Source organism: Sebastes fasciatus, chromosome 7, assembly GCF_043250625.1.
Source record: "Sebastes fasciatus isolate fSebFas1 chromosome 7, fSebFas1.pri, whole genome shotgun sequence".
Lineage (NCBI taxonomy): Eukaryota > Metazoa > Chordata > Actinopteri > Perciformes > Sebastidae > Sebastes > Sebastes fasciatus.
The window spans coordinates 7,688,219-7,712,214 of record NC_133801.1 but is presented as its reverse complement, the minus strand read 5'-3'; the positions used below and the strand labels follow the sequence as shown (position 1 = coordinate 7,712,214).

Here is a 23,996-nt window from a genome sequence, read left to right as displayed (position 1 = left end):
CAACATATTATCAGCGGTAGGAACCAATTATGTCAAGAGAACTGGGTCACAACCTACACGGACGGTGTTTCTGACGGACAACAACAACACGGTCCAGCTGTGTGCTCGCTGTAGTAGATTAGATACCTGTCGTCGTTACTTGGTGAAAACTGTGATTTTAATTAGTTGTCATTCGGACTCTTGTGGTTGAAAGGTCTCAGTAGACGGTTAGATGTCTGGTTCATCAGGTAGGAGACTCTCTGAGGTGTTTATTAAGTGAAACGTTGACAAACAGACGATGCTACACCGAGCTAGCTATGAAGCTAACAACTCGTTTACAGAGAAACATGTTGAGCCAGAGTTTAATGTGTTTTTTTTTTAAATTTGCATTTGTAGAACTTCCTAAAAAAGAAGAAGAAGAGGAGGAGGAGGAGGCTACCCCTGAACCAGAGGTGAGGAAAACAGCTTGTCTGTAGTTACGAGACTGTAACGTTAGCTAGTGGATGTTAGCAGGCAACGTTAGATGGGGTTATTGTTGTTAGCTTTGTTAGAGCCTATCCAAACAAAGCAGTCATCTGTCATCGTCTGACTAACGCAGATCTCGGGGGAAGAAAGCAGCCATTCACAGCAGGTTTACTGCTCAATTCAAACTTTATTTCAGACACACAGGAGGGTCCATAGCAAGAAAAGAAAAGAAAAAGAAACAAAAGACATACAAGATAAGATCACAGCAGTTCATCATTCAATTCATATGTATAGGCTATCTCGCCAGTGTTTTCTGAGCCTGGATGAGTACCGACTAGTGCAGCTCTTGCTCGGGCTGGTTAAAGCCTCTATGATGCTGTTCTCTGACTCATCCAAACGACAAAATAAAAGTGCCTCACATGTAGGAAAACCAGAGGACACAAACAGTTGACTGGCACTATGCCATCGGGGAACCCAACAACAACCTCATTGCATCATTGTAAGCCACTATGAGCCTTCGCATACTACTTTTCTTGTAGCTAAACCAAAGATGAGCTGTGTACAAAGGCGTGCAGAAAACTCTAAATAATGAACATTTTGCATTTACAGAACACACACAGAACACACACTGAACTTACGAAGCAACATATTTGCCTGAGCATATAGTTTACAGCACTGTCGATAGATATCTCTGTCATCGTTCCAATCATCAGTGAGAAAATGGCCAAGGTATTTTATTTCCTTGCATGTCGTGAGAGGAATATCGCACAAATGAAACACAGGAAGAACTAATTTCTTATCTTCTCTACTTCTGACTATCATCACATTACTCTTTTTGGCATTACATTTAATGTCGTAGTCTTTACCGTATTGTGAGTATACCTTCAGTAATTGCTGCAGCCCAGCACTATATGGACTGAGCATTACCAGGTCATCAGCATACATTAGATGATTGATAACAGAGTTTCCAACAAGACAGCCTGTGTTAAACCCATTCAATTGTTTCGATAAGTCATCCATATACACATTGAACATTGCTCGTAGTCACTGGTTTTAATGTCAGTATTGTGTCTTTTTTTAGGAGCAATCCGACGACAGCAGTGGGGAGGAGGCTGCAGGAGACACAGAGAGTATGTGAAAACAGGATTATCTGAGGCAATGGTGCAAACAACTTGAATAGAAACTCTTTTACAGCTGTTGTCCTGTTAATTAACACATCTGGTATATTATTACACCGTTATTTAATGTAATGTGTCATCATACTGTAGATGTACTGCTTACAATAATTTATTATTCATGAATACATTTTTTAAAGTTAATTCCCCTATTATTGGTTTTATCTGCATGCATAGTGTTGTGTTTATTCTTAAATGCTTCATCATCTTGTTCTCTGTGTTCCTGCTAGTGGACTTCCTGCGTAACCTCTTCTCCAGCACCCTGGGCCTCGGCTCACCAGACAAAGTTCTGGATGATCTGACTCTGGACGGAGTGGCACAGTACATAAAGAGCGGCAAATGTGAGTCAGCTCATCCATTATGGCTGACCATAGTGGATTCATTTACTGCTTACAAGCCTGTTTTCATAGAGCCTTCTTATTTATTTAAGTCAGACATTTCTTTGCATCCTCACAGGTAAAAACATAATCTGCATGGTTGGAGCAGGAATATCCACATGTGAGTGTCTCAGAACAAATATTTAAAAGTATCAAACTACTCTCAGTAATCATTGTTTTGTTTGTATAAGTCTTAATCTATAACCGTCAACATCATCTCCACCCACAGCGGCTGGGATCCCTGATTTCCGCTCACCAGGATCTGGCCTGTATGCAAACTTGCAAAAATATAACCTGCCTTACCCAGAGGCCATCTTCCAGATAGAATACTTTAAGGTGTGTAAAGATTGCTTTCAACATTTGAAGAATGACACACTGGAGTATGTAACAACTTTCTCCGGGGCCCTAAAAAATGTTCTCTATCTTCTATCTCAGAAACATCCAGAGCCTTTCTTCGCCTTGGCCAGGGAGTTGTACCCAGGACAGTTTAAGGTACAAAACACTTGCTGCCTTGTAGGCCTCATATTAATTGTTGAAAACTGTATAAAATAAAAATATATTGGAACATTTAAGCATAAAATGTAACTTCAGAAAACAATCAGCTGCCTCACATGTGTTTGTTGTCTTGTGGTTGATTTTTATTGGTGTTCAGCCGACAATCTGTCACTACTTCATGAAGCTGCTGAAGGACAAGGGGCTCTTGAGACGCTGCTACTCACAGGTAGGAAAAAAACCCTGCTAGAGTCTCCACTTCTCATACTTTTTTTTATTATTAACAAAATGATAATATACAAAGAATTCGGGTAAATGGAAGCAGCACATACAGAACAGATAAGATAAGTAAAATACAATTATACATGAGAAGTATAAAATATGATTAAAGAACAATAACATTAAGATATAATAAAAACAGGAGTCTATACTATATACATAGATATAAACAAATTCAAATGTGTCCATTCAGAACATTGACACTCTGGAGCGAGTGGCCGGGCTCGAAGGAGACAATCTAATCGAAGCTCATGGAACGTTCTTCACGTCCCACTGTGTCAGCTTCCGTTGTCGCAAGGAGTACAACCTGGACTGGATGAAAGGTGCCTTTTGCTTTTGTGAGCTTTTAGAGAGCTTATTGATTATTGAGTTGTTGTGATTTCAGCCATTTGGGACTTTAACCTCCTCCCTTTGCTTTGTAGATAAAATCTTTTCTGATGACATTCCCCGATGTGACAAGTGCAGCAGTTTGGTGAAGCCAGGTCAGTTGATTTCTGTCTCTCATTGTTCATTTTAGTTCCTCTTGTTCCTCTTCCTAAAAGCCCTACCGACCTTTCTGCACACCATTGTATCTCTTTTACTTTACAAACATGCTTGCTAGATAATTGTGTCACCAATTATCTCAGTATGTCTTTGTACCTCTGTGCTTTTTTCGTCTTCCCCCAGATATCGTATTCTTTGGAGAGAATCTACCTGTTCGGTTCTTCACTTCAATGAAGATGGTGAGCGCACGGTGTCGGTTTCTACGCATAAATGCATGTTTAAAGAGTGACTGATGTAACACCTCTGCAGAAATGTATGTTTTTTTCACCGACCTTATTTATGTACTTGTCAGGACTTTCCTCGCTGTGATCTTCTCATCGTCATGGGGACGTCTCTGCAGGTCCAACCGTTTGCAGGTCTAGTCGGCAGGTACTGCAGATCAGCTTTCATATTCCTGACATCTACTGCTGAGCACAGACACTGCTGCAGTAATCTGTATATATCTAGTATCTGGCAGTGTACTGTAGTCTAGCAGCCAGTGAGACTGCCCTGCATTATGAAAAATTCAGGCTTGATTCCAGCAATAATCTTAGTCTGTTTAAGTGTTTCTGAGGAAGATGCTGAGGGCCCACTCACCCACATTTTGGAACTTATTGTAAGTAGATTGCTCTAGTTACTAAAATATTGTTAAGTAATTGTTTGTTTTCCCCTTTCTTTCTATTCTCTTCTGTGTTTTTTTGTCATTTAGGGTTTCAAAAAGTTGCCCCAGACTGCTCATTAACATGGAGAAGGCAGGGCAGGTGAGCCTTCACCTCTTCATCAACCATTTCCTGCCTTTATCCAGACTCTTTTTTTCTGTCATAGATGTATTTCTTGGATTCTCTGTGCAGCTGCAGCATTGTCTGTGTGTTTCTCTGTGCAGGCTGATCCTCTATTCGGGTTGCTGGGTTTTGGAGGAGGGATGGACTTTGACTCAGACAAGGCGTACAGGTGATACAGAGATGCTGCTACTTCTTCTATCCAACTGTTTTACTATAATACATCTGTCTTCCGGTTGCAACTTATATCTGATATAAAAAATGTACATGTAATGTGAATCTGATCAAACACAATAGATGACATGTTTTTAAAAATAGATCAACTGGGCCAAAATGCTCAGTAATGATTGATATATTTTATATTAAGTATGTGCAAGTATTCAGTGTATCAGTTTAAATGGGCATCATGCAGTTTACATTTGCACCACCAGAGGGCACCAATGCATTATCCATGATGATGATTTATTGAGATACCTTGTGCCATACTACATCTGTGCTGTGCTCATCATTTAGCTTAATATTTAATGTAGTTACTCAGCAGTCAGGCAATTAGTGCTGGTAATGAAGAAGTGGTATGGAGCCTGTCCAGGTTCTAACACAGTGTCCTTGTTTCTTCTCTCCAGAGATGTAGCTCACATCAGTACATGTGATGATGGCTGTTTGGCTCTAGCCGAGCTGCTGGGATGGAAGGTAAGTTACACAATCTTCTTTCACAGATCCTGTGCTCATTTAAGGTTGTACTTCTTGTTGGAGTACAGTCCATTTACCAGAGAACAACCACAAACGATTCTGAGGATATATAGCATTGGACCGTAGTGATCATTTCAGTCAGGAGGTAATTAAGCCGATGTAACCACTGCTGTAATTCAAACACAATTTACTATCACTGTTTCCCTCATAGGTCTCGTCAAAGTTTAATAATAACATTTTTGAGGGAATGTTTCTGTTGTTTTAGTTGTTATACATCTCAGATACTCTCTCTTATTTAATTTAATTTTTATTATTTAAATTGTTACTTTTAAAGGCACAATGAGAAGGATTTTTTTGATTGCGGTTTGTAAACACAACATTCAAAGTTGACCCCTCAACCGCTCGCCAGTTGGTGAAAGCCAACCCCAGGTTCACTCGCGTTTTGGAACGAGCTTTGTCCGCTTGGCGTTTTGCCTCGTTATATTTGCGTTTTTTCTGCAGCCATAGGGTTGTCCTCGAGCAAATAAATTCTTAGTCGACAAACACTCATAAGATTATGTCGTCTAATCGATTAGTTAATTTAATCGACCGATCTGTAAAACTGAGATTCTCCACAAAGAATCACACAAAGGCACCACTTTAAATCTTGTGTTTACCAGAGATGTGCTCATAAGTTTCTTGGAAATAAGTCATTCAGCATGAAAAAAGCATAAAAAATGACTAAGCGACTCAAGAAATCTTAGTCAACTAAGACCAAAATGACCAAAACCGACCAATTATTTGACTAATCAACTAAGAGGGGGGCAGCCCTAGTTCGCCATTTTCATAGCTTCCTCTTGGATGCATGCTTACCATCTAGCACCTAGTCGCTGCGTTTTTAGAGGTTGACACCCTGATATGTCGTGAACTCAGCAAAATGAAAAGAAAAGAGAAAATACAGGCAGAGGGCTGCAGGGTCTCTGCAGATACAGACGTCACCACACACTTCTCGTGGGTCATAAGTGGTTGCCAGGCAACTAGCTGAAATGCTGCACCACTTAACCACAAAATATCATTTTTACATTACTGTTTGTGTGTGAATTAAACAAACAAGAGGATACAATGTCTTAATCAATGAGTTTTAGTAGCGCTCGTGGTAGTTTGAACTGTTTGAGGCTAACTGTTCCCCCCTATTATGCTAAGCTAAGCTAAACACCTGCTTGCTCTAGTTTCATATCTAACTTGACACCTCTAAGGTTCATTGAACTCTTGTGATATTAGGCATGTAAATGGTCTAGTTTCAAGATATTGAATATCTACTCATTGGCCACATCAGTAGCTCTCATAGATATATCTGTATGGACTCTCACTACCCACATACCTAAATATACAGTGAGCAGTTTAGTATAAGGTGCAGCTGTGGTCGTCTTGTCAGTATAGAACTGCAGCACAAGCAAAAAGAAAAAAAGTGTAAACTATTTATGATGTTCCTGTGTGAAGTTGTGGTCGCTAGTCACCACCGTGGACTTCTAGATGAACGCAAAGCATGCACTGTTTTTCTGTAATTGTACAGTCAACGTCCTCTGTGTCTCCATACATTCGTCATGTTGTCTGTGCCCTCCACTTCTCTCCAGGTGGAGCTGGAGGACTTGGTGAAGCAGGAGCATGCCAAGATTGACAGTCAGGACAAGAAAGAGAAGGCCGGTGAGAGCAAAGGAGCTGCAGCCGAGGCGAGCTCTGCTGCATCAGTGGAACCAGAGCCCAAAAAGGAAGAGTAACTTATTAAAAAGGCTCCCTTTCTAAGAGAAGCTACTGTGGTGATGTCACCGTATGGAGATGATGAGGATACCCGGGGTTTGTGTTTGGAAGTGAAGCTTCGCCCACCGGGTGTCACACTCTCCTTTTCCATCTGCGGACATTTAATTCTTCTGAACAATCTCGCCGTGATATCCTTGTGTTTTATGCTTCTGTTTATATCACACATCTGCACTTTACTGACATTAATCTACTTTCCTTTTTGCATTAGCTCGCATCTGTCTTAGCTGTATATTTCTTTTTAAGGCAGTTAGCTCTATGCATGGGCAGATTTTGACTGCAGTAGGCGGTGGCGTTGTTCAAGTACAGCTGATGTTTACAGATCTCAGAGCGTGGAAGGTGGTTAATATCTCCTAAACCCTGGCAGTGTGATCATTACTTTGCTGAATTATAGAACAAGCTACTATACTGTCTCCCAACCAGCTATTGAGCACAGCAGATGGCGTAATTTGGGCCAAACCACTTCAGCTCTCTTCACTTCAGTGACGATGTGATTTTCAGTTTAAGCTTCCTCAAAAGATAACCAGGCTATTGTGTATTTTATCTGTTATCTTTTCCCCCCAAGCCAAAATTTGTTGGCCTGATTGTTCTGTGACGTCTTAAAGGGATGGGTGTTTTGAAGAGGGGGTTGTATGACGTACTTAGCCATAGTCAGTGTGTTATCTACAGTAGATGACGGTCGGCAGCAAAAAAAAGCCACCTAAAAGAAAGGCTCACCTGAAAAAACGTCATCTACTGTAGGTAATACACTGACTATGGATAAGTACCTGATAGGAGAGCTGAGGTAGTTGTAAATATAACAGTAGGTTAAAGTGGAACTTTTAAAATATTTTAAATGAACAGCCTTTTAATCTTAACCTTCTGCTCCTGTTGGATTTGATTTCTCGCATTTCTTTTAACACAATTCTCAGATGTTTATGAGGCAAGTTATGTCTTCTTAATCTTATGGAACAACAAACTGTACATGGTACACACCATAACATTAACTTTGCTCTCTCTAGAGTCAGGATGCTAGCTGGTCCTTTGTTGATTTTACTTTTTAAATCTTTGGGGATTGTTTAAGTGCTGCAGAAACTCAAGAAGGATAAAAAGACAAGAATTGCTAAAATAGGGTGAAGAAGTTGTATCATAGGAAACTATTTGGGTTATCTGAAAAAGCATGAATTGTTGTAACATGAAATAAATAAAATACAAGGAGGGTGGACACGGTTACATTACCATCAAAATAATGGAAACCAATTCAAAAATCCTGCAATAAATTTGACCTTTGTAAAGCTGATAATGTTCCTTTTGGTTGAGACTGTGTCAGAGAGAAGCTGATTCAACTCTGGTCATTTTCAGCCTTTAGAACTGCGCCCATAGCAACGGCCTGTTATGCATAGCAACGGTCTGCTATGACGAAATAACAGACCGTAGAACGCTGTGATTGACCAATCAGAATCGAGTATTCAACAAAGCCGTGTAATAATAGATTATAATAACTATGCCAACATTTGGCGCTGGCATGGATCAAAACTACAGTGATAAAAATGTGCTGGTCTTCAGCTCCTACACTTGTTAAGAATTGTCTTCCAAAATTAAGATAACTTTAAAAAGAGAGATCTTTTAGGTACTACTATTTTGTATTAATTTTACCAAATTAATTATTATTATTATTATTAATAATCAATTTTAGCTTCATTGGTGCCAGCTGCCAGCAGACCATGGTGTTGGTAGGAAATGGTTTAAACAGAAAGCGTGATAGCGTTGCATGTAAAAGGAAGACTGTGAATCTTGTTGCCACGGAAATGTTGACCAATCAACAAACACTTCATATGCGGTTTCCGTGAGAGACAGGGACTGTTGGACAGCCCGCAAACGCACTATATGATGAGATAAATAGATACGAAACCCTTCTGTGCAGCATCTGTTCTGTCTCTCCCTCAACTATATTTTCTGTGCATTAACATCTATAAATGATGGATTCAAAGTTAAGCGTATGCATATGTGTTTAAATTTCTTCCACAGCTGCAAGATAAAAATCTGTAGCACTTAAAGAACACAGTTAATCTCAGAGTTGTGGCAAAGCCTTTGTCTGTTCTCAACCATTCATCATTCTGAGCAGAACACCGAGACGGCGCCGCAGAGAGAATAAATAGTCACTTTAGAGTACATGCAGTCATTTTGCTGTTCACCCCGCGCTCAGAGCTGGGTTAACCACATGCACACTGGAGGGGAGGGGTGGGGGGCTGACGGAGGTGCCGTGATGAAACATCAGCTCAAACAGTTTCACATGAAAATTGAAAGTGCATTAAATGCCAGCATGTGCAGGAGACAGAAGAACGAGGCAGCCGTACAACAGTTACCTGCATTTTTAAGTATTCTGCACATTACAGCAGGAAACTTCTCCAGGATGTTTTTCTGAGAGAATGTGTGTGAGCTTCTTAGTGAGGCCCTGTTGGTATTTTGAGCTCTTAAGCAACATCTTGCAGAAAGGGAGATTGCAACATGAGGAGATATGTGCTAACAGCGTAGAAGAGAGAAGATACTCAAACTAACTGAGCCAGCCAAACGCATGTAAGTATCAACTGCTTTCGTACCACCATAAGCTTGTGTTTAAGTCTCTTTCTAAAAGAGTGTGTCTGATTATTTAACGTGAATGTTCAAAAAACTAAATCGTACATAAAATCCTGCCAGATGTGTTGTCTATGTGCATGCTCATAAACGTATGTTTGCGTCCAGGGCGGTCCACAGTCCAGTTAATGGGACGACAGCCATCCCGTGGAGGAGGAGCAGGAGGAGGCTGACGCTGCTGGAGCAGCTGAAGGGCTGTCAGCAGGCCTGGTGCCCCGCGGCCCCCTGGGATAGAGAGGAGGCCCACGATGCTCTCTGTGAAACGCCTGCTGGGGTGAGCTTTTTTCTGTTTTATATCATATTAAACTGAATATCTTTGGGTTTTGGACCACAAAAACAAGACATTTAAAGTAGGGCTGCCAATCTATGAAGATATTTAATCGCATGATTGTCCATAGTTAATCACAATTAAGTCTCAAAGTAATTGATTATGACTTGTCCAAAACTGTATGGGATTATCATAAAGCGGTCATGTCGTGGCCATAGAACCCATTTTCATTCACATATCTTGAGGTCAGAGGTCAAGGGTCCTCTTTGAAAATCGCTATGCTAGTTTTTCCTCACCAAAATTCAGCCTAAGTTTAGAGCGTTATTTAACCTCCTTCCCGACAAGATAGCATGACATGGTTGGTACCGATGGATTCTTTTGGTTTTCTAGTTTCATATGATGCCAGTGTCTTCACTACCTTTAAATCTGGGCCCGCTAAGTTGTGTTAATGCGTTAAAGAAATTAGTGGCGTTGAAACGAATTTGCACGTTAATATTGTGCTTATTTTGACAGCCCTCATTTAAAGACATCACCTTGGACTTTAAGAAACTGGGATGGACATTTTTCACTATTTTTGGACATTTTGACTGGACAATTAATCTAGAAAATAATCAGCAGATGAATCGATCATGAAAATAATCTTTATTTGCAGCCCTAGACACATCTTTCGCCAAACAAGGGCTGAAAGAATACATTTGTAGGACATTTACTTATAATATTCATGTTTTTGAGCATTTATTTTAGAGGAATTTTACTTTTTTGTCTCCATTTAGCTCCATTTCTGATCATCAGTATTTCTACTTTCCCATCTCTGTACATCTCCCCTCACTGTGTCACATCATTTGTACGTAACCCAGTTCACATCATCCTATCAGGTCATCCAGTCCAGGTGTTTTATGAAACTGCGTAGCTTCAAGCTCTCAAACAAGAAAAGCAAACGTGCTGTCAGGATGTCCGCTTGCTTCACTTGTTCTTCATGTTCTGTAACAACAGCAGTATTCTTAGCCGGTCCGAACGCTGACATGCAACAACTCAGCAGCACGAAAGTAGTTCCTTTTTCTATTTGACATCTGATAACACAGCGGATGCTTCTTTTTGGGGCTGAATGCAGAAGTAGTGTTGAATAAAAGGGTGTGCATACCAGGGAAATTACATTACGAAATGGATCCATCTGCAGCAAACAGAGAATGTGAGTAGGACAGAAAATGATATTGAATGGTATATTTGAAAGGGTTATATGCAAATAATTACCCAGAAATGCAAGACTGTAACTGGAAGTCATTGACTCGTGAGTATGTGGTCATGGGGAAGGAGAGGAGGGTTTGTTTTTCATTGTGGAAACTCTCACAGGAAAGCTAAGATTTTCATAAATAACAGTGTGAAAAACATGTTTTCTAATGCTGGTTATAGGACGACAGATATTGTTGATTGGAAATGCCGAACAAAAAAGTCAAAATGTTAATTTCTGCTAGAACAGTTTCCAGAAGGTTTTCCTATGACTCAGATGCATGAATGACTAAATGTTGCCGTTATGAATCAACGGAGTAATTGCTAATATAACGCCTCTACTGCCAGTCTGTGTAAATGAGCTCAAGGTGTGGTGACTTACAGTGAACTCTTATTTCTGTGCGCACTGAGAATGACAGCCACTTCCTGTGCGTGCGTGCGTGTGTGCGTGCGTGTGCGTGCGTGTATAGATGTATTTGAGACCACCTCCGAATTCAGTTGTGGTGATGTAACTACATGATTGAGCCGTTGGTTTGCTGTTCTTGGGAACTGCATGTGCTGCGTTACCCAAGTTAATTATTTCTCAACCAGCTGTGTGTTCTGCTTTAGTCTCCGTTTCCAAAGAAGGCAACGTGATCAGAGCCAGTGTCTCTAAAAAACAGAACGTATATGCAGTTAAAGCAAAATTTGGTGTTAAAAAAGTAATGTTAAAATGATATATTTTGGATAAATACATGAGTGAAGCAATTCAGACCACTTAACCTTTATAGCCTTACTAATAGTTCCAAAACTCAGCTGCTCTGCTTCATCAGGACTTGTGTGTGTGTGTGTGTGTGTGTGTGTGTGTGTGTGTGTGTGTGTGTGTGTGTGTGTGTGTGTGTGTGTGTGTGTGTGTGTGTGTGTGTGTGTGTGTGTGTGGATAAGTCAGATTTAATTGGCAGTGGCGTTGCAGCACAAGCAAACAACTTAATGACTGTCATCTGACTTTGATTTAAATGTTGCTAAACTGATTGGTGCATGGAAATAACTGAGCTCTGCCTACTTCGACCCAGTGGAAGGATCACAGACAACACAAAAATTATAGGAATCTTTTGTGTGAAATAACCAAAACTGTTCTTACTGGTAGAAAACGGTTCATGGTGCAGCCCATTATTCACTGCAAGAAGATGATTTGGGGGAAAAAAAGTTTTTGTCAGGCCTTTAATTCAAAATACATCCTCAATCTACAAATAGTAGCTCTTAATGAGTGAGCAAATATATTTTAACATTTTTAAAAAGTGTCTGCTGTGAGTTTAGCAATAGGACGTGACAGATTCTAAAAGCAAGAAGACCAAATTATAATATTTTATTTTGTGCTAGATGCTAATGTAAGTATGACAATATGCTCACAATGACAATGCTAACACACTGATGTTTAGCAGGTTTACTGTGCATTCCAATCCCCACACTACCATACCTTTTAGTATGAAAGAAAAAGATTTTAGTATGTCCCAATACATACTGTAGTATGTCGAATGCAGTATGTAAAGTACCAGGATGTCCGACTGCATCTGGTCACATTTTGCAGTGTGCAAGCCAGCATGCTTTTCTGGCTATTCTGACCCAATGTCCTCTGCACAGCGGATATATGAGAAAGAGGGCCAAAGTTCAAGACGAGGACTCAAAGCTGTCATTACTGCCATTTCTTTTTTTACAATTAACACTTGAAATGATGAAGGCACTTGCAAATGACAAGGTATTACAAATTGTAAACTGTACTTTGGTGTTTAATTTTTACCTCTTTACTTAAGATTTCATTAAATTTATTTTATTACAAAATGAACCAAAACTCTGACAAAGAGGACGATCGTGTGTAGATAATAATGGGAATAAATATGAAACAAAATTTAAATCATACCCTTTATAGCTAAAAAGAAATCAGGTTTGAGTTGAAACACTATTACTAAGCTTGTTTACAAGATATTTTAGTCAACGCTGATTTATAGAGGAAACCATAAAGTGCATCTTGGGATGGATGGGAAAAACAACACTGAATGGAAATCACTCTATTTCCTCATTCACAACATCTCTTACTAAAAGGCAGGAAAAGGGTATTCAATAAAGGCTCTATATACCTATGTACTCATGTAAATGAATGCTTTTATTTTAAATACGTTTGGACAAGAAACAAAAACACAACAAAATGTGAAAAAGGTGACGAGTCCTGAGCCGATGTGAGTCCACTCTCAGCTAGTATTGATTGATTCTTTATTTTCGTGTCATGCACACAATGTGCCCAACCCTCATGGGTTTAAAAGACACCAAAAATACAGTTGCAGTGGTCAAACATGTCATAACATTTCATTCCATTACAAAGTTACAGGTTATTTTACCGCTTAGTCTTAATCAAAATATTCTGCCTTTCCTCCCAAGTTTGGCAAATAAAATCCACTACAAAAAAAGGTTCCCTTCCTGAAGCACAAATCAAGTTTTTCATAATCATCCATCCAAAAGAAATCAACATAAATGGAGGTAATTTTACTCCTTTGTGTCCTTGTAGACAGGAGAGTAAAACAAAAAGTGAAACTCCTTCTCAGTTTCACCTAGCTCACATAACAAAGCCTGTCCTCCTGTGGAGTGGCATTAAACCTGCCGGTTTCTAGGAGTAATGGTAATGTTCCTGAGCATAACTGTGCACATCGGGATCTTTGTCTCTTGTTTTAATTATACTTCAAATAAAGTTCTACACTATAGTTATTCTTTATGAGACTATAACTTTGGAACGTTCAAATAAAATAGAGATTTCAACTCCTTAGCCCCGGGATGGCCATAGTGTCCCGTAGTATTAACCAGCCTCCATAGAGTCATATCGGCTTTCTGGGCACTTATCAGCACTTAGGAACTCTGGGAAATGTGCTGTTTACGTGACTGTTAGTTTGGTTACAACAACCGGTCATCAAACAGACTGATTTTCAAGATCAAATCAATCCATTCACAGAAACACTGACGCAGCGTTGATTCTTTACTACACTGTCATCACTCAGCGTTTCTCTCTCTCTGCTGCCTGGTTGCCATGGAGCCACGTGGTGTACTGTAGCTTGTCGGTGTGAACATTTAAAATAAAACCTGCTCAACGAGGTAAGACTTCAGACACTGAAATGAGTCACTGTGTGTCTCCCTCCAGAGTTTCCTGGTTGTGCGGGACTCTGCGACGTCTCAGCCCAGCCTGCTGTGTGTTTCTACTGGAGGAGAGAATGGAGCAGTTGTTGATTACAATATCAAAAGCACAGGCACAGGTATGGACCAACCTCAAACATGTATTTCTTTCTCTCTCTCTCTCTCTTCCTCTTCCTCTCTCTCTCTCTCTCTTTGTATGTGATCCAGTAACTAAGTTCCCTATGTGTGACTTTTAGTGGTATTTTATGAATCGTGACACGTTAGACTGATAAACTGATAACCCAATGACGTCATATGTTCTGTAGTTCTGCTTTGTTAGTGTGCTAACAGTAGAAAGCTGAGAAAGTTGTAACAGGTGAGAAAAGTTAATCAGTTACACCTGGTCAAACAGGCTGTCAGACTGCAAATACTGGTTCCATAAACTGTGAACTGCTTTTACTAATTAGACTTATTAGTGCTGTTTTTACTACTCTGCTGATTCATGCAGTGTACTTAAAATTATAGGCTGAAACAAGCACGGGAAGCCACAACGCCCTAATGGCTAGTGTGAAGATAAATCTGATGAAGCGGTCACGCTGTCTTATCTTCAAAAGTCCCCTCTCATTCTTCCTGGTTCAACCTTCGGTGTGTTTCCAGGAATGTATTATTTTTTTTTCGACAGAACATGACGCTAACTGCCTACTCTTTCTCTGTTTGTCTTGTCAGTCTTCCAGCTCACAGAGTCTCGTCTGTCTTTCTCTGACTTGGCTCAGCTCGTGCTCGTCTACTCTCTGACCAGGTAAGAACCTGTTGATGCCTTTTTATTTGTCGCTTCTTTAACATTTTATTACCAATTCCATAAATATGGCACCGACATTGCGGTGATTGTCTATATGTGTTCTCTCATGCTGTCTAACTCCAAAATTTGGACATTGACAAAACTGTCACCCTCTTGGCTCAGTCTGTTTAAAGAGGACCTGTCATGCTCTTGTGCTCTTTCACTTTCCTTTAGTGTGTTATATAGTTTTTTGTGCAAAATGTGTAAAAGGTCTGCAAAGTTACAAAGCCAAATTCCACGCTAAAGGCAGTTACTCTTCCTCGCAGAATCACTGCTCCTGAACTGCCTGAAGCGCCTTGCTTGAAGTCCCGCCTTTTTTCCATAACGTGGTGATGTCACCAAGTAACACATTTGCATAATACCTGCTTAGCAGCTAGTTTGACACGCCCTCAAACAAAGCTAGTTAGAGCAGAGTGGTTGATTGCTGAACCGTGGATCATTAATGAGCGCAGTCAGGAGGACTCGGAGTAACTCTCTGCTAAACTGCATTCTTAATCATTCAACCTGTGTTTTTTATTAGATAATTATAAGATAAAATCGTATGATAGATAGATAGATAGATAGATAGATAGATAGATAGATAGATAGATAGATAGATAGATAGATAGATAGGAACTTTATTTATCCTGAGGGAAATTCAAGATATATAAGTGAAATAAATTTAGCTAAAATGACAAAATTATTGGCTTTGGCTAGAACATATTGAAATGTTCAGTATAATCTGATGACTAAAAAGGACATTTGACACAGGACTAAGACAAAAAAAGCTAAAACAATTAAGAGAAAACCATTTGACTAAAAGTAATGACTCAAATTTGACTAAAAGTAATGACTTCTCGGCGACTAAAACTGGACGAAAACGTTTTAAGTTGTCGTCGATTAAAACTATACTAACTATGAAGGATAAAAATGACTAAAATGTGACTAAAACTATTAAGCATTTTCCATCTTAAGAGTAAGACTAAATCTAAAATAGCTTCCAAAATGAACTGGCTCAAACAGCGTTTTAGACAGAGGGGGTGAAAAGAGGTGCTGCAGCACAGCCAGTATGAGTAAAGTAAAGCATTTTTGAACATTAAAGCATGTAAACATGTTCTAGTAGAAACCCAAAATACAAGTATGCACCTGAAAATAAGCATAGTAGGTCCTCTTTAACAAATGTATTTTATCCCTGTTATCGCTTCCTGTGTGTCAGGGATGTGTTGGCCGTCTGTCTTTCCATTCCTCGCTGGATCTACAGCGTAACCGAGAAGAACAGAGATCATCTCTCTCAACTTGAACCGAGTGAGTCTTTCCAGCCCGTCTCATATCTTCTCCCATGAAGCTACGTCAGAAAAAGATATTTTGACGAACTGTCTTATTTATAATACCTCTCTAATGCAGATACTTGGCTCTGCACACCGCCGGAGCAACAGACTGATGAAATGACCCATACGGAGCCAACCAACGTGATGTGCTCCATACAGGTATGTACTGTATGTGTGTGTAAAAGTACAGGTGATGGGAACAACTTCCTTATTTCCAAGTGCTTGTGAGTGTCTTAATACTTTAAAGCTGCACTAATCAATGTTTTTATATTAACAATGGATTCAACAACTCTGCAGTCACCAACTAGCTAGCGACAAGCTTTGTCTCTAGTGAACATAGTGCAACATTTAGCAGCTAAAGAGACAGATATTTCTCTCCAAGTTGGTGGAGACCAAAACCAGAGCTAAAAATAGAGTCAGTGTTGGACTTGCACTCACCAGGTGGCCAGAAACACGACTCCAAATGAATGCTAATGTTACGCTAAGGTTGTGGACAGAAAATTAACCCTGCTTTAAAGTAGAGGCTTGCATTGAGACAGAGCTTTATGCTTGCATTGTGGTGAGCAGTGTGTCACAACATCCTATTTCTTCACTGTGTCTGTTCCCTTAGCTGACTTCCACCAACGGGGCCCTGTGTATCATCAATCCCCTCTACCTACGTGAACATGGAGATGAGTGGCTGACCCACAGAACCACGCAGCCATCGAATTACCGACAAGAGCGACGCCTCAGCACCACCAGGGCATGGGCCGGGGCGGGGTTGCACAGTAAACGAGCCGTGTCGTTGGACCAGGAGCCCTGTGCTGCCAGTATGCAGAGTCCTGGTGAGGATTTGTTATCTGCTTCTTGGCTGGGCGCTCCACAAAACCACAACTTGTTGTTTTTTTACATTTCTATTTGAGTATGAATTATACGAACAAGACATAACCTGTTAATTAGTTAAGCTTGTAGGTGGTAGCTGGCTACCTTTGGACAGAGCCAGGCTAGCTGTTTCCCCCTGCCTCCAGTGTTTATGCTTAGCTAAGCTAATCTCCTCGTGCACTCCACACGCCTGTTCAGGAGGCTGTCACTTCATATTTAGCATACAGATATGAGATTTTCATATCTAACTCTCGGTAGTGAATGAGGGTATTTCCAAAAATGTTGAACTATTTCTTACTTAGGGACTATTTAGTTAGTAGAAAGTAATTTGTTAATGCAGAAATCTCAGGGATAGATACCTCAAAACCGTAGCAAATTAAAGGGCCGTTCACATGCCTGTTTTTTTGCGCCCTCAAATCCATTGTTGTCAATGTAGAACATGTGGCGGGCCCGCTCAAATGTGGGAGCGACGTGCAAGTGTTCCCAAGCACCTATTTTCAGGGTGCAACGGCTGCGCCCCGAGATAAAAAATAGTTCAACTTTTGGAACGCTGCAGCGTGCAACACGTCATGTGACTAGGAACAACCAATCACAGCCGGCAGATATCTTTTCTTTTCTTCCGTCAGTTTCTGGTAAATATATGAGGAGGAAAGGTTAAATCATTCTAGTGCAGGGTTACCCAAAGCTTTATGATCTGTCCCACGGACTATTTTACCTGTTTCACCCTTTCCATCCGATGACGTCACAACATCAGGTTGAAAGGTCGGTCAAACTGACACTGACAAATCGAGCAGTAACGCTACTGTGAGGAATTGTTTAGTCAGTGGCCTCACTGACTTTTACTGCCAAACTTTTACTGCCAAATTACCGCAACTTCATCATCATCATCATCATCATCATCATCATCATCATCATCATCGCAGCACACAGGTTTTTGTTGCCTAGTAACGGCAGGCGCGACAGGAGCGCAACCTCCGAAGCACCTTGGATAAAACGATGAAAGCAGCACGGCTGGCGTTTTCCACACAATTTTAGACGCTACATGTGAACGGCCCCTAAAACTGTCTGCATGGCTAAATCTGTTTTTTTGTAATTTGTCTGAACTGATGCTTAAAACACGAAGGCCAACATGGTGTTCATCATCCATATTGTCCTTATCCAGGTCTAATCAGAGCCATGTCTACTGAGTCACCACAATGCCCCCCAACACCAGCTTCTCCAGGAGGGGTGGTCTTCAGGAGGCCCAGCAGAGATACTCCCTCCAGCGTCTCTCACAGAGAGAGCACGGGGAGCCTTTCTCCATCTACTTCCTCCACCCCTGGAAGTTCAAATAGGGCGTCGCTGGAGCTGCAGCCTCATGGCAGCCCAGTGCACCCCCTGTCTCCTCACAGGGTGTCCTGGATTGAAGATGGAGTCTGGCTGCCTCCGCCCAGACCTTCCTCTCTTCTCAACCTCCCGTCGTTGGAGCTCGACTCGCTGTCCATCAGCAGCATAGAGGAAGAGCAGGAATTCCAAACGGCGAGCTGTACCCTACACCAACCGTCTGCGCACCGTTTGGCCGACAAGGTCATGAACCGTCTCTCAGCGGTGGGTCAGGCTCTCGGCGGGCTGGTATCTCAGAAGAAGAGACTAACCAATCGCGTGAAGGAGGTGAGCGAGCGGAAAGGTGCGGCGTTTGGGGAGGCTGTGAAAGAATTTGTGGAGATGACGCGGAAGAAAGGGGCTGATGCCGGCGGGGTCACGGGGCCCGAGTTCTTACAGGAAGTGAGGGCATCGCTCTCGTCACTGAGAGAGACGCTGTTGGACTATCCAGAAATCCAGATGTTGTTGGACAGCATCACTGACATGAATGACTCGGAGATCGGTGAGTGAGCTAACAGTGAAGTTTGACAATGGACTAATGACAAAATAAAGTGTTTAACATATTTGACAGAACAATTGTTACTATTTTGCAACTGAAGTAGATCAATTGTTTGTTCTCCTTTTAATTTACATACCTCTCGCCCCTCCTGTAGACACCCTGGTGGAGCTCTCCGTCCACAAGGTGGCTCTGAAGCCCGTCTCCGCTCACCTCTACTCCTGCATTCGTGTTTCCCGGACTAATGACGGCACCTTCGAGCGTCTCCAGAGCAACATGTGTGTGCTGGAAAAGAACAGCGTGGAGGAGTTAGGGGGGTCGGCGGGAGTTGGAATTCCCGATCCTCTCTCCCTGGAACGGATCCAGCAGAGGTTCACTGTCATGCATGAGGCCTACTCCCCAAACAAGAAGGTCCAGATCGTGCTCAAAGTCTGCAAGAGCGTCTATCAAAGCATGAGTGTTAATACTAGCTCAGGTAGCCAGGTGTTTTTTATGATTATTACTTTCTTTGTTACTGTTACCTTATTAGTCTGTTAAGTGCTCTTTAAATTCACATTGTCCTCTCCTCTCCTGCAGGCAAGGTGTTTGGAGCAGATGATTTCCTGCCCTGTCTGACCTGGGTGCTGCTCCGTAGTGATGTGGTCACTTTACAGCTGGACACAGACTACATGATGGAGCTGCTGGACCCCACGCAGCTACAGGGAGAGGGTAAGACAGGCAGACACAAGCAAACACACTGTCATGCTCATACACAACACATTTCCACCAAAACACGCCATGTTTCCAAGACTCGGTTGCAGCAGCAGTTATAACGCAGATGGAGATTTACACATCAAATAATATCAAAACATAAATTTAAGCAGGTTGCATCACACAAACTTTCTTACATGAAGATTAGTTGTAACTAAATAATCTTCTCCCAGTAACTGCTAGGTGTAACTGTTGCTGTTGTGACCTAAATAGCTACCTGACCACCGTTAGCTTGCTAATATATGACCCGTTTATCTGACTTGACACCTGATAAAATGCTGTTTATTATCATGTTAACCAAAAGATTTAAAATTACATTTCACAAAAATAGCACAACATACCTCAAATGATAAAATATATGCCAATAACATGACCAAGTTGCTTGGTTAGTACAATCAGATGTTTCCCACTTATTCTAAACTGCATACTAATTCTAAAACACATTTTTCTCTATTTATGCAATGCATGTATTAATAAAACAAAGTCATACCTACATTTTCTAGCTAAGCAAACAGATTCAGTAACGCTTAGTTCACACTACACGACTTTTTAACTCAAAGACAGCTTTTGGAGCTCCCCGACAAAAGCCTCAGATCAGAGGCAAATCAGTGCTCAAGGGCTTTGTGTAAACTGTTCAAAGACGCGAGCCGAGGGGCTCCCGGTGCATCGCTGACATATTCCAGATATCTAGCGTGCTAAATATCTGAGGAGAAACCTGGGTTGTTTTTGCACCTAGAGGAAAATAGATAAATAGTAAAGACGTGTGGAAACAAGCTATTATGTGCACGCGATTGCCAATGACAACATCAACAAGCATGACTACAGGCATGGTACTAACGTCATTTACTGTGTCGTTTCTCGCGTGTGTTTTCATGACAAAATGTAGTTTGGAGACCTCATCGGGGATTCCTTTCAAGAGATCGCCGGAAGATCCGGGTCATTTTATACTCGAAAGATGAGCTTTTTTTTGCTTCATACGCCACTAAGCAATTTTTATAGGAATGAACAGGGCCCCGCCTCCAACGCTGTATCCAGTTCTATTTATACATCCATGATTCCACCTGGTGAAAGATCTTGTATTGTGAAAACCATGACTTCAAGACTCCCGATTACAAGAAGGAAGTTGTGTAGTGTGAACAGTACAGCGGTTTGATCCCTGGCTCCCACTGTCTGCATGTCGTAGTGTCCTTGAGCGAGACACTGAACCCCAAGTTGCTCCCCCGGCGCTTAAGTGCAGCCCACTGCTCCTACAATGCTTGGATGGGTCAAAGGCAGAGTTCAAATTTCATGTATATACCTGTATGTATATGACAATTGTAATAAAGTTAAAGTTTCCCTTTCTGCATTCCCCATATCAACAGGTGGCTACTACCTTACAACTCTATACGCCTCTCTTTACTATATCAGCAGCTTCCGGCCGCGATTGGCCGCCCGTCAGCTCAGCGTCGAAGCCCAACAATCTCTGAACCAGTGGCATCGCAGGCGCACCCTGCACTGCAACCAATCGCGTCGCAGCAAGAATCGACGGACCATTCGCAGGCCGGCGTTACGGGACAAGGGAGCGCAGAGCTCCAAGACAGAAACTGTGAGGAAAGAGGAAAGTGGGAAAGAAAGTGATTCTGTTAATGATGATGAGTCGCAGCAGCAGCAGACGGAAAGCACCACAGAGGCTCTGCAGCCGCTGGAGGAAGAGGCGAGCAGAGCGCGAGAAGATGAGGACGGATCACAGACGTCCACTCCAACATCAGACTTTAATCAGCAAGATGTAATAAGGAGCAAACAGGAACATACTCAGACTCTATGTACAGCAGAAGAAGAGGACCACAGAGATAATGGAGAGAAGAAGAAGAGCGGTCCTTGATGCAAAAAAATGGCGACTTATTGGCTGTTCATTTTTTGATCATTTCTCAGTTGGCCAAACCCGAAAGGTGCCACATGAACCACAAGCATGTCCCGTCCTGCTCAGGTTCATCTTCTGTAGACCATTTCAATGGAATTGCGTTGCTAGGCAACAGCTTGAGTCCATGTTTACTTCCTGTCAGATGATGTCATTCACATACAATGCAACAGGAAATAAACTGGGAAACATTTCTAATGTCTACGTTAACAACTGTGAAATGATCTTTAGAGACCAAAGAAAAGCTTTTGATTAGTGTCATTAACACACAGGTGTCAGTTAATTATGAAATTTTGGTTGGGACTCCTCCACTGTCACACTACCCACGTTGAGGCCATAACAAGTGGACACTGCTCCATTTTATGGGTGCATAAGGTTGGGAAGCACTGGCCTGAATGAGTCCACATTTAATGTCATAATTGTATTGTAATGGAAAGTTAAAAAAAATAAAAGTTCCGCACACTGTAGCTCTCTTAAGTGCAATTTATTATCACATCCTCAAGTAGTGACGTTTCAAGTCTGAAGAAGAGCATCTGCTTGAAACGTCACTACTTGAGGATGTGCTAATAAATTGCACTTAAGGGAGCTACAGTGTGTGGCCCTTTATTTACATTTTCATTACTGTCTATTATTGGTCAAGCACCTGCTTACTATGGTTTTTAATGTGCGTTACCACTTTACATTGTTTAATAGTTGTTTTATAAAGAAGAGAAGAATTTATACAAAAGTTATTATTATATTTATTTGGGAACAAGTAAAAGTTACAGTTCATGTTTCGGAGGCTGTTGGATTTTGTAAAGTGCAGCATGAGTTAGACTTTTTTGTATATGCTGATTAACTGAAACTAATGTTTTTTGTCATTTGTAAATATTAACATGAAACGTGCAAAAAGAGTACATTAATAAAACCAGCATACACTTGCTCTCATCAATACCATTTCCAGCAGCAGCTCTGTTTCTCATTTATTATTATGATTATTGCAGAAGATCATTTAACAGCACTGGGCACAGAATAGTGTCAAGTGTTGTTAAATGAGCAAACAGGTTCACTTTGACTCTCATCAACCCTGAAGAAGCTTCAGAAAAAGAACCAAACAGCAGACGGACACAGTTAGCATCCAGCTGGTGAACGTAGTGCAGCATTTAGCAGCTTAACAGCCGGATATTTCCCTCAGGAGTTGGTAGAGATAAAAACAGAGCTAAAGTAGAGTGAATACCAGAATGACATTCATCAGATGGACAGAAACACGTCTCCAAATGAATGATAACGTTGCTCCGTTTCTGCTGGATATGTAGGTCTAAATAGGCAGCTGCAGACATTATGTGATAGGTGGGTCTTTTTTCTGCTTGATGTGGATTTCATCTGATCACAAAGTGGCCAAAAAAATCAATCAATAAATGAAGCTTTGACTAATCAGTCACATTTTTTTAATGATACCACGGTACCTTTGTATGAAGCCTTTTCTACTTGTTTCTGTTCTTTGGTAACATGATCATTAAGCTCTTCCTTATTGAATATAATGCTTTTTAACTTAGTGATGGCGAGATGAAGCCTCATGAAGCTTTGAAGCTTTCCAGCAAATTGGTTCAGAAAAGGGTTCATTGCTCGAAGGCTTCATGTGCTCACGAAACCAACTGGTGGTCAAAGAGTGTAAAACAGGCAGATATGATCTTAACCACGTGATAAGATAAGATCAGATATTCCTTTATTAGTCCCGCAGTGGGGACATTTGCAGTGTACAGCAGCAAAGGGGATAGTGCAAAAAACAAGATGCATTAGCTAACACAGTGTAACAAAATATGAACCAAGTATAAAGATAGGAAGTATAAAATAAGAGCAGTATATACAGTATTGACAATAAACAGACTATTAACAAAATTGCACAAGTGGAAAATGATATTGCACAGTGAGAATTAAATGAAAATCCAACTGAAAATATCAGGTTATTGTCAGTGTCAGTTTTTGGTGTGTAAGTGTAAGTGGTCTACTGGGAGCAGTGCTGGTTGTGGTCTACTGGGACCACAGATCTGTGATATACTGTATTTTGCGCCAGTAAAGGCTGTTGGGAATGACTATAAACAATGAAAGAAAATCTATTACCATGTAATCAATTTATATGTATATATATCATATATAATAAAATGTCTATTAAGTAAGTATATTATGAGTATATAATATGTATAATAAACTGTAATTGTTTTGTGAGTAATGCATCTTATGTGTGTAAACCAATCCTTTGGTCAATAATTGTAGTGTAGTGTAATATAATATAATAATTGCAGGAGGGGTGATATTAGTGTTCTGTGTCACTTCTGGAAAGTGCCATTGGTTGAACCGGTGAAGATCTGAACCACTTCATGAACCAGTCACCGGTATGGCCGGGCAGCGAGGCTTCGGATGTCATCAATGACGTCATTGGTCTAAAACGATACAAGCCTCGATACGCGCATCGCAGGAAACCTCGTGGATTACTCGACACGCGCTCCAAAGCCTCGGCACAGCACGTAACATCACTAGTTTAACTACCCCTTCAGCTTTTGCCTTTTATTTATGTGTTTTTCAGTCTTTGTATGTTTATCAGGACGTTACAAAGCAAGCTCACTTAGTGCCTCACAAGAAGCACCAAAGCACCATGAATATCTGTCTTCCCGTTGGACCACTAGAGAGCAGCATTACACCTCCTGTGAGAT

General features: G+C 41.0%; 2 protein-coding genes across 3 annotated transcripts; both read left to right on the top strand.

The window, feature by feature from the left end:
• The first annotated feature begins 57 nt into the window (after positions 1–57).
• On the top strand, positions 58–6,519 carry sirt2 (sirtuin 2 (silent mating type information regulation 2, homolog) 2 (S. cerevisiae)). The gene is made up of 16 exons (XM_074641302.1): positions 58–227; positions 376–431; positions 1,526–1,574; positions 1,850–1,960; positions 2,076–2,117; positions 2,226–2,332; positions 2,432–2,488; positions 2,649–2,717; positions 2,961–3,090; positions 3,190–3,249; positions 3,434–3,489; positions 3,603–3,679; positions 3,999–4,050; positions 4,173–4,240; positions 4,692–4,758; positions 6,372–6,519. Exons 1-16 carry the CDS (start codon positions 212–214, stop codon positions 6,513–6,515), a joined length of 1,161 nt encoding a protein of 386 aa, XP_074497403.1. The 5' UTR covers positions 58–211; the 3' UTR covers positions 6,516–6,519.
• A 2,303-nt stretch (positions 6,520–8,822) lies between these two features.
• rinl (Ras and Rab interactor-like) lies at positions 8,823–22,242 on the top strand. Of its 2 annotated transcripts, XM_074641301.1 has the most exons (11): positions 8,823–9,108; positions 9,274–9,439; positions 13,824–13,935; positions 14,522–14,594; positions 15,829–15,917; positions 16,017–16,099; positions 16,551–16,764; positions 17,964–18,665; positions 18,817–19,134; positions 19,236–19,367; positions 20,771–22,242. In XM_074641301.1, coding segments are annotated over exons 1-11 (2,391 nt in total). In that variant the 5' UTR covers positions 8,823–9,106; the 3' UTR covers positions 21,271–22,242. The 2 variants fall into 2 exon arrangements, with proteins under 2 accessions (XP_074497402.1, XP_074497401.1); XM_074641300.1 differs by lacking the exon at positions 8,823–9,108 and having other exon boundaries at positions 9,160–9,439.
• Positions 22,243–23,996: the final 1,754 nt, after the last annotated feature.

What these genes read in the sequence shown, in the direction of transcription:
- sirt2 (XM_074641302.1), top strand. An exon ending in TTTGCAGGTCTAGTCGGCAG is followed by an intron (nt 3,680 to 3,998) that starts GTACTGCAGATC and finishes TTTGTCATTTAG; the next exon opens with GGTTTCAAAAAGTTGCCCCA. An exon ending in GACTCAGACAAGGCGTACAG is followed by an intron (nt 4,241 to 4,691) that starts GTGATACAGAGA and finishes TCTTCTCTCCAG; the next exon opens with AGATGTAGCTCACATCAGTA.
- rinl (XM_074641300.1), top strand. Translation starts at nt 9,260, where the DNA reads ATGTTTGCGTCCAGGGCGGTCCACAGTCCAGTTAATGGGACGACAGCC. An exon ending in TCTCTCTCAACTTGAACCGA is followed by an intron (nt 15,918 to 16,016) that starts GTGAGTCTTTCC and finishes TCTCTAATGCAG; the next exon opens with ATACTTGGCTCTGCACACCG. An exon ending in ACGTGATGTGCTCCATACAG is followed by an intron (nt 16,100 to 16,550) that starts GTATGTACTGTA and finishes CTGTTCCCTTAG; the next exon opens with CTGACTTCCACCAACGGGGC.